Below are 11,462 nucleotides of genomic sequence, written 5' to 3'. Positions count from 1 at the left end.
CCAACATTGATTAAACCTCATTAAAAAGCTTGTTGTTTCAACGTTGTATTTGTGTTGCAGAATAGTGGTTAGGAAATTACCAAATTTCAACGGTCAAATCAACGTCACAACCTAACGTTGAAACAACATGCTTTTTGACGACGTTTTAATTAATGTCGGGTGGTGACGTGTATTTGACCTTTAAAATTTGGTAATTTCCAAACCAATATTCTACAACACAAATACAACGTTGAAACAACATGCTTTTTCACAACGTTTAATCAATGTTGGGTTCTGACATTGATTTGACCATTGAATTTTGGTCATTTCCCAACCAATAATTTACAACACAAACACAACGTCTAAACAACATGCTTTTTGACGACGTTTATTCAATGTCAGGTTTGTGTTGTAGAATATTGGTTGGAAAATGACCAAAATTCAATGGTCAAATCAACGTCAGAACCCACCATTTATTAAACGTCGTCAAAAAGCATGTTGTTTCAACGTTAGGTTTGTGTTGTAGAATATTGTTTTGGAAATTTCAACGGTCAAATCAACGTCACAACCTAACGTTGAAACAACATGCTTTTTGACGACGTTTAATCAATGTTGGGTTCTGACGTTGATTTGACCATTGAGTTTTGGTCATTTCCCAACCAACATTCTACAACACAAATACAATGTTGAAACAACATGCTTTTTGACGACGTTTATTCAATGTCAGGTTGGGACGTTGATTTGACCATTGATATTTGGTCATTTCCCAACCTGCAACGCGGATCCAACGTTGGACATCAACATTGTCTCAATTTAGAAATACAACTATTTTGCAACGTTGTTTCTAAGTCTAATAATCAACTTTGTATCAATGTCTTGTGCCTGCTGGGAAGCCTTGAACAATAATATTTGTGATTAACACATTTTTTCATATCATTTGACAAGCTTTATCCAGTTAAGCTGTGAGTAGGTTATACATAATTATTGAGTACCATTAAATTGAAGAGTAAGATTACTAATTTAGTGTTAATATTTGTGTGTCCCGGGCCCCTCTGTGGTGAAAAAGTTAGGCCCTGAGGTCAAAAAAAGTTTAATAACTTGCGGTCTAAATATGTATTGGATGCTTTGGTTTAAATTTTCCCCCGTAGTCATTTTTATAACCCGTTTTTTGAGTCTGTCTGCAAGATGTTCCCAGATTGCAAATGAAACCACGCTCTTCCTTCTCCAAGTATAACAATTCATCTTTAGAAAGTGTACGTTCTTCAAATGTATATCTTGAAGTTGTCCTTTTTCCCCCAGACCCGATTGGAAATAACGTTTTAAAACATAAGATCCGATTGACGCAGAGCTGCATTAAAAACGTCCCACGTTGGTGTACGTCCACTTCACTATGACATCACATCAGCGCAAGACTGTAAAACACAGCAGGTGGAGGCTTTCAAAACTGCGTGCAATCTCTCGCCAAAATGCATGAACCTTATGATTTGACGCTTTGGCATTTTTTTACTTTTTTTTTTTACACGACTGTCCAATATTTTACCAACTTTTATAAGTCGGAAAAGACGAAATTCATCATCCGTCCCCTTTAAAATGACATATTCACGGAACCTAGAACTCAGCCGAATCATTGTTATACAATTATAAATAACTGACCGTATTGAACCAAACAGAAGACTCGCTCTCTGTTTTAAAGTGTGTGAGTGAGAGGAAGAAAAGCTCTGCTGGGAGAGAAGACTCCCTGACTCCACCCGAATATAAGACTATTCGTTTTTCCCCCCAGTCTGTTTTTGTATTCCGTCTTATATTCAGGTCTATACAGTATTTCTACACTATCACGCAGTTTTGTTCTTGACCGGTCCGAAGAATAAGTCCATGATGTCCACGATTGAGTTCAAATAAGATTGTCTCTGATGTGGGATGCACAAAACGCGATAGATGCGCCGCTTATTGTGATGATTATTATGTATAGGCTCTTCAGAAAAGTATCATGTTCATGATGAAACCAGTTTGTTGACGTGTCAATTAGTAAAGGTGAGCTGGTCCTACTTCTTGGAATGGTGCATACTTCCACACATAGCAGAGAGACCGAGAAAAAAAGCTGGGTGGAGTCACATGTACAAGTTGCCGGGCTAATGTTCTTACAGCTGGTGCTCATGTAGGAAGGAGCTGCTGCCAGTCGCCATCTGCTTTCCAGGGGACGAGAAGCTCGCCAGGGGGATCACCTTGACGGTGTCCTCCTTCTTGTTACCGCAGTGTCTATCCAAGGTGTTGTAGAACTGCGGCCGGCTCAGCCCTATGTCCAGCTCGTCCTTTTTCGGCACGGACCTGCCCAGAGTGTGGCGGCCATCCATGACCCCCAGGCTGCCCATGCTAGCCTTGGCCCCGCGAGCGCAGCTCTGCTGGAAGCCAAAGGACGGCAGCGTACCAGAGATGGCGGCGGACATTGGGGTGGAGGCCGGGCTTCCGCCGACCGGACTCTGGAACTGGGCCAGGACGGGCGGCATCCAGCAGCTGTCGGAGTGGCCCAGTATCAGACACTCTTGGGTGCACGTCTCGGAGGCCTCGGCCAAGGCTTTCTGGAGGTTCACCTCGATGGCTGGAGACAGAAAGAACTTTGTTAAGCCAATACTTGGAGGAGTGATTCTCAAACTGTGGTACCACAAGTCAAAGCCAGAGAGTATGGCCAACTCAATTTCAGAGTTAATCCTCAGCATGGCGCCCTGTAGTCACGTGGGTTTTCAGAAAGACTATGGCCAATCTCTGATTAGAAAGACTATGACTATGGCCTATCTCTGATTGAGCTAAAGCCTCTCACGTGACTACACCACCCTGAAAATAAGTTGGCCATTCTCTCTCACAGCTCTGCCACTAGTGGTATGCCAAATAATCACTTAATTAAATATTCAAACACAGTGTTACTGTTCAAACTTTGTGGCAAAAGTAGGTACAACTGAAACTTTGCCTCATTCCTGTAAGAATCTTTCATGTGACTGAAGCATTAAGGAGCGGGATTCTCCAGGACTAGCTGCAGTGTGCTCAAACAACCAGCAGGTACCATAATAGTGAGCGCCGTGTGTAATGTTCTATATTTTCAATGGAACATATAAAATGTTGGTGTTGTTTACTTGAGTCATATTGCAGTCGACACATATCTCTTACGTGCGACTGCCATCTACTGGTCACACTTATTAGACCATGTACCAAAAAAAAAAATATTCGAGGTCGGTAAGCAAAACCAGAATTATTCCGTACATTAGGCTCGAAAAGGACTTTAAGTGCGCCTTGAGATCGGTAGGTTGGAGTTCAAATCCCAGCCGAGTCATACCAAAGACTATAAAACTGTGACCCATAACCTCCATGCTTGGCACTCAGCAACAAAGGGTTGGAGTTGGGGGTTAAATCACCAAAATGATTCCCGGGCGCGGCGCCGCTGCTGCCCACTGCTCCCCAAGGGGATGGGACAAATGCAGAGGACAAATTTCACCACATCTAGTGTGTGTGTGACAATCATTGGTACTTTAATCTTTAATCTTATAGTCCGAAAAATGCGGTAAACTGAAAATCTATATAAAGCCATAGTATCTACTGTACTTGTTCAATAAAACCCCTGTCTTGTTTTTACTTGATATTTAGGCCTACTTTGCTACTGTATTTCAATGTTGGTCATTACGGAAGTACTTGGAGATGTGTGGAGAATGCATATATGTTTAAGAGTTCTTTCTTTATTCATATTCATGTTTAAAGCAGCTAGTGGTTTTCCATTTGTACTCTTTCTATTTTTTCATTTTATGTCCACAAGTAAACTGCGTTTGTTACCTTGAAGGCTTGCAATGTAGGAGTTGGAGTACTCCCTTATATCTTATCTGTAGTAGAACAATGAGCATGTATTTCTTTTTGGAGAGGGAGGGGGCTTCCTTCGTAGGCAAGAAGTTGTCTCTTCCGTTTGAATGTTAGACCATCCTGAGATGACGGTATGACTGTATTGATGTGGGCTGGTCTCCTGAAGCTTCAGTAAAACTTGTTAATATTCCTATTCTGTCTTGAAGGTCCTTCTTACTCTGCATTAATGCTTGGAATTGACGAGTGACTTTAATTCCCTGAGAGGGAATACTGGGCAGACGCAACAAGGGTCAAGTGTTTTGTAAGGTAACAATTCTGAGGATTAACCGTGACGAATCGTGAATCAAAAAGGAACGAAGCCGTCGTCTCCTCAGTGGCTGACCCACAAAATGTCAGTCAGCCTTCGAACGGAATGAAAGTTAGTGACAAATGTTTCGTTTCATCGTGTAATGAGGAGAACATTAGCGGAGCATTTAATTTCCATTGATATTCCCAGGGCGCCGTCTGTTTACCTACAACGTGCAACACATTCCCTGTAGTTTAATTAGACTTTGAAAAAAAAAAGTCACTGTTTGTATCCCAGATTGGCTTTTCTGTATTAAATAATTAATGAACATTCACACACACACACACACACACACACACACACACACACACACACACACACACACACACACACACACACACACACACACACACACACACACACACACACACACACACACACACACACACACACACACACACACACACACACACACACACGTTTATTTTCGTCACTGTCAGCGTGACACGCCACAAAACACACTTCACGCCTGGACTTCCCGAGTACTGACTAAATCCCGTCTAAAAGGAACGTTAAAAAGATCCACGGCGCCCAGGCGTAATTGCGACAAGTGTCCAAGCCGCGACGTCGGGACGAGGGGAAGGGAAAATGAACCAGGAGGCGTCCCGGCAAGGCTGTAAGCTCTGAAGCGATCTTATCTCATTATCCCCGCGTTGACATCACATGTGGAACGAGTCTGCAGTGAGGCCTCGGCAATAAAGCCTGTCAAGCCAGATAATTAGAATGTAAAACAGCGTGCGCCCAGGCGACCGCTGTTGTGTCTCCTCGGCCGTGAGAGGTCCTGGTTGGAAAATCACGTCACTCCTCCAGGCCTCGCCTCCAAGCTGTCACCCAGAAATTATTTAGTATATTTGCATAAGTAAGAATGCGATAAATAATGGAATGGGTTGCAGATCCCGGGATGACTTTTCGCTCGATGAACAAAGAGTTGCAGACTATGGTCACCTTGTTTATGGTTTGAGGGGCATTACATGAATGTTTCATTCATCTAGACTTGGTCACAGGTCTTCAATAGTCCAGTCTGCATCTTGTCCCTGAGGCCGTTTATTAGATAATTATTTTGACAAAAGCTCGTCATTTAAAAAATACAACTGCAGCTTTTTTGTTGTTACGGCCTCGTTTTCACTGCACACCAAATCGGATCTTTTTGCCCTCAAGTGACACACATCAGATATTTTTTGCCAGTCTAAACGCTCCAAAGTGCTTCTAATTTGATCTTTCCGCCTCAGATTTATATATATATATATATATATATATATATATATATATATATATATATATATATATATATATATATACAGTATATATGGGTGGATGGATATATATATATATATATATATATATATATATATATATATATATATATATATATATATATATATATATATATATATATATATATATGCATATATACATATATATGTATATATATATATATATATGCATATATACATACATATGTATATATATATATGCATTTATACATATATATGTATATATTTATATATATATATATATATATATATATATATATATATATATATATATATATATATATATATATATATATATATATATATATATATATATATATATATATATATATACTACTATGTGTGGGGAAAAAACAAAAACACAAGACTATTTCATCTCTACAGGCCTGTTTCATGAGGGGTTTCCTCAATCCTCAGGAGTTTTGAGGAAACCCCTCATGAAACAGGCCTTTTCCCCACACATACATATTACGCTCTACCACGGTATCGAGCACTATTTTTTTGTGGATAATCTAATTAAGACACACATATATATATATATATATATATATATATATATATATATATATATATATATATATATATATATATATATATATATATATATATATATATATATATATATATATATATGTATAAATGCATATATATATATATACATATATATGTATATATGCATATATATATATATGTATATATGCATATATATATATATATATATATATATATATATATATATATATATATATATATATATATATATATATTTATATATATATATATATATATATATATATATATATATATATATATATATATATATATATATATATATGCATATATATATATATATATATATATATATATATATATATGTATATATGTATATATGTATATATATATATATATATATATATATATATATATATATATATATATATATATATATATATATATATATATATATATAGCTGCGATGAGGTGGCGACTTGTCCAGGGTGTACCCCGCCTTCCGCCCGATTGTAGCTGAGATAGGCTCCAGCGCCCCCTGCGACCTCGAATGGAATAAGCGGTAGAAAATGGATGGATATATATATATATATATATATATATATATATATATATATATATATATATATATATATATATATATATATATATATATATATATATACACACATGTATAATTTATTAGAATTTAATGTTTTTTTCTCTGTGTAAAATGTATCTGTTTGTATTCAGATTATAATCGTAATCAACGAATAAAAAATCTAAATCATTTAAGTATTAGTATAGGAATTGGTGATCATGGGCCTGTATTTACTTGATATCGAATCAATGCCAAAATGTCTAGTATTGCCCACTCATAGTATGTTAAAGCGCTTTCTACTGTAGCTTTTTTATAATATAGGATCCAGTATAACTATCTATAATTAAAACAAAAACAGCTTTAAAATGATGAGGGGTGTTTAGAGGCGCCCCTAATATTGTGGTTTCCCTATACAACACCACAAGAAGAGCTAAATCACAGTTCTAAACCACTGCAAAATACAACCACAACAATAAACTATTGTTAAATAACAACTCCTTTAAATCACAGTTATGTTCGTAGAGCTTATGTTGTGGCTAGCAGCATGCCCAGAGTGGAGTCCTTCCCCTATTGAATTAGAGTCCTGGGGACCAGGAGGGTATAAATCCTTTGGGTGGTATACAAGTGTCACCTTTCAGAGGGTCACCAACTTCATTAAGGCCAAACATGGATGCTGAGTTTGAGCTACAGCAAGCCTGCGACTTTATCCTTCCCTGTTTTAACAAGGTGATGCTTTTAACATAAACACATGACAAGACTGCAAACCACAACGATGCATTTTTGTTACTGAAGTGAATTAATTGACTCATATCATGTTCAACATATGGTGAATGTTCATATTCAACTTGGAGATAGCGAACCACCAGGTTTAAGTAAATAATGGTTGAGCCCAATAAAAAAATTAATGAGCCTTAGTTGGACATTCACATGTGGACTGCGTTAACTCTCTCACGAGAAGAGGCAATAACTTCAAATGTCGGAATGCGATAGTGATAGCTCTATCCTGGAGGAGAGACTCCATGTTTATATTCACGTCAACATTTAAGTTACTTATAGAGGTTGTTTGTCCGGTAAAGAACCATGATAGAGACAACAGAACCCATTGATCCAGACATAAAAAAAAGCGTGTTGCAAAAAGTTTTTTTCATATGGGAAATACATACATGTATGTTCTATATTAGACATTGGCAGTAGACACCAAAATTAATCTTTTTTTGTGTGTTTTAATCAGCCCCTTAAGTCATCCAGAAATTATGAAATAATAAAACGTCTGTTTTATTTCTGACAGTCTAAATACAAACCCCAAAACCAGTGAAGTTGGCACATCTGTAAGTGAAAGTTAAAACTCTACTATGCAAAGCGAAAGCCATTTATCAACAACGCCCAGAAACGCTGCCGGTTTTGCTGGGCTCGAGCTCATCTAAGAACTCATGCCTGCAATTGCCTAAGGCGCTGTGAAGAAACAAATACTTTAGTGGTCTCGAACACAAAGTTTTTTTTCAATGTTTTACTTTAGTTAGTACACATTTACCAGTATATATATACAAAACCCAAAACCAGTGAAGTTGTGTAAATGGTAAATAAAAACAGAATACAATGATTGGCAAATCCTTTTCAACTTATATTCAATTAAATAGACTGCAAAGACATGATACTTAACGTTCGAACTGGAAAACTTTGTTATTTTTTTGCAAATATTAGCTAATTCGGAATTTGCCTGCAACATGTTTAAATAGGTTATACTTGTATAGCGCTTTTCTACCTTCAAGGTAATCAAAGCGCTTTGACACTATTTCCACATTCACCCATTCACACACAAATTCACACACTGATGGCGGGAGCTGCCATGCAAGGCCCTAACCACGACCCATCAGGAGCAAGGGTGAAGTGTCTTGCTCAAGGACACAACAGACGTGATGAGGTCGGTAGAAGGTGAGGATCGAACCAGGAACCCTCAGGTTGCTGGCACGGTCACGCTCCCAACCGCGCCACGCTGTCCCCATGTTTCACAGGAGAGACTCCTATCTTCACGTCAACATTTAAGTTCCAACTTATAGCGGTAGTTTTCCGGTCACTTACACACAAACATCTCCTTACATGGTCAGGTTGTACTCTCCTGAATCAACACACACCCAGACAGAGAAAGAAGGAATATAAGACGGTGGTTCGGCTCCTCCGAGTTAGGAGTGCCTCATTTTTTGACTTGACCTTCTCCAGGTACTGCAGTCCTGTATAATGACACTCGCTTGTAATAAACAATAATAATAATAATAATGGATTAGATTTATATAGCGCTTTTCTAGACACTCAAAGCACTTCATAGAGAAGTGAGAACCCATCATTCATTCACACCTGGTGGTGGTAAGCTACTTTCATAGCCATAGCTATGAAAGGGGGCAAGGGTGAAGTGTCCTGCCCAAGGACACAACGGCAGCAATTAGGATGTCTAGAGGCGGGGAGCGAACCTGCAACCCTCTTGGTTTCTGGCACGGCCGCTCTACCCACTACGCCAGGGATGCCCACACTTTTTCTGCAGGCGAGCTACTTTTCAATTGATCAAGTTGTGGGGATCTACCTCAGTCATATATATAAGTTATATTTACTTATTTATGAAATATATGTTTTTGTTAACAAGTTAAAAGTGTTTAATGATAATGCAAGCATGTTTAACACATATAGTTACTATTGTTAACAAGTTAAAGGTGTTTAAAGATAATGCAAGCATGTTTAACACATATAGTTAATGTTAACAAATTAAAGGTGTTTAATGATAATACAAGCATGTTTAATACATATAGTTAATATTGTTAATAAGTTAAAGATGTTTAAAGATAGTACAAGCATGTTTAACACATGTAGTTGAGTTGAGTTGAGTTTGAGTTTATTTCGAACATGCAAGCATACAACATGATACATCACAATTTCCAGTTTCTCTTTTCAACATGTTCGAAAAGGAGTAGGAAGAAGCAGAGCTTATTTAATCCTACCCCCTTTCTTTACATAACAGTTGCTAAAACTTTTTGTTCACTTCCTGTTCTTAATTTATTCACAATAAACTCCATAAGTAATCACAATAAAAATAAATAAATAAATAATAGTAAACATTTAATAATAATAATTGGTGAAGTAAGTCATATTTCATATGATGAGATAAGTAAGATTACTTTAAGAATGATTGAATGAATGGATGAAATAAATTGAGAATGTTTGTCATGGTTCTTCTTCTTTGTACTTTGTAAACACTTTAAGTTTGAAGAGTTTCTTGAAGTGGATCATATTAGTGCATTGTTTGATTGCTTTGCTTAATCCATTCCATAATTTAATTCCACATATTGATATACTGAAGGTCTTAAGTGTTGTACGTGCAAACAAATGTTTTAAGTTACGTTTTTCTCTAAGATTATATTTCTCCTCTTTTTTTGAGAAGAATTGTTGTATATTCTTGGGTAGCAGGTTATAGTTTGCTTTGTGCATAATTTTAGCTGTTTGCAAATTCACTATGTCGTGGAATTTCAGTATTTTTGATTCAATAAATAAAGGGTTTGTATGTTCTCTATATCCAACATGATGTATTATTCTAACTGATCTTTTTTGTAACACCGTTAATGAATGAAGTGTACTTTTGTAATTATTTCCCCATATTTCTACACAGTAGCTCAGATATGGTAACTCTAGTGAGCAGTAGAGAATATGAAGGGATTTTTGGTCTAGAACATGTTTTGCTTTATTCATTATTGACGTGTTTCTTGCAACTTTATGTTGTATATTTTTTACGTGAGATTTCCAGTTCAATTTATCATCAATCATTATACCTAGCAATTTGGTTTCGTTTACTCTTTCAATTTCTATTCCGTCTATTTGTATTTGTGTTTGACTTTCTCTTCTACTATTACCAAATAGCATTATTTTAGTTTTACTAAGATTCAACGATAGTCTGTTTTTGTCAAACCATCTTTTTAATTTGTTAATTTCTTCTGTTATTATTTGTATTATCTCCTGTGTGTTCTCTCCTGAACAAAACGCTGTTGTATCATCCGCAAATAATACTAACTTTAAATCTTTTGTAACTTTACAAATGTCATTCATATAGAGATTGAATAATTTAGGTCCTAGTATTGTAGTTAACATTGTTAACAAGTTAAAGGTTTTTAAAGATAATATAAGCATGTTTAACACATATAGTTAAAATTGTTAAAAAGCTAAAGGTGTTTAAAGATAATGCAAGCATGTTTAACACATATAGTTACTATTGTTAACAAGTTAAAGGTGTTTAAAGATAATGCAAGCATGTTTAACACATATAGTTAATGTTAATAAGTTAAAGGTGTTTAATGATAATACAAGCATGTTTAACACATATAGTTAATATTGTTAATAAGTTAAAGATGATTAAAGACAATACAAGCATGTTTAACACATATAGTTAATGTTGTTAACAAGTTAAAGGTGTTTAAAGATAATACAAGCATGTTTAACACATATAGTTAATATTGTTAACAAGTTAAAGGTGTTTAAAGACAATACAAGCATGTTTAACACATATAGTTAATATTGTTTATAAGTTAAAGGTGTTTATTGATAACACAAGCATGTTTAACACATATAGATTCCTTTCTTTCATGAAGACAAGAATATAAGTTGGTGTATTACCTGATTCTGATGACTTGCATTGATAGGAATCAGACAGTGGTGCTGATAACGTCCGCATTTTCAAATGGAGAAAAAAAGTCCTCCTTTCTGTCCAATACCACATGAAAGTGGTTGGTTTTTGGCATCTTATTTCTCCAGCCTCCGTACTCTTTTGTATACACTTTACAAGAAATACATTGGCGGCAAACTCCGTAGCTTGCTAGCTTGTGCACGCCAGCTTTCTGAGACTCTTATTTTGTTAGCGCAGGCAGGATGAAGCAGCGCTTTTATTGTGTAACTGTGC

At 36.2% G+C, this 11,462-nt stretch overlaps 1 protein-coding gene across 3 annotated transcripts in view; it reads right to left on the bottom strand.

The window, feature by feature from the left end:
- Positions 1-710: 710 nt before the first annotated feature.
- LOC133648369 (protocadherin-11 X-linked-like) overlaps positions 711-11,462 on the bottom strand; it is a 760,657-nt gene continuing 749,905 nt past the window's right edge. For all 3 annotated transcript variants that reach the window (XM_062044393.1, XM_062044394.1, XM_062044392.1), the window contains one exon: positions 711-2,575. In XM_062044393.1, coding sequence (XP_061900377.1) covers positions 2,118-2,575 — 458 coding nt within the window. In that variant the 3' untranslated portion in view covers positions 711-2,117. The remainder of the gene's footprint in view (positions 2,576-11,462) is intronic.

Source organism: Entelurus aequoreus, linkage group LG04, assembly GCF_033978785.1.
Source record: "Entelurus aequoreus isolate RoL-2023_Sb linkage group LG04, RoL_Eaeq_v1.1, whole genome shotgun sequence".
NCBI lineage: Eukaryota > Metazoa > Chordata > Actinopteri > Syngnathiformes > Syngnathidae > Entelurus > Entelurus aequoreus.
This window is presented reverse-complemented; position numbering and strand designations above follow the sequence as displayed.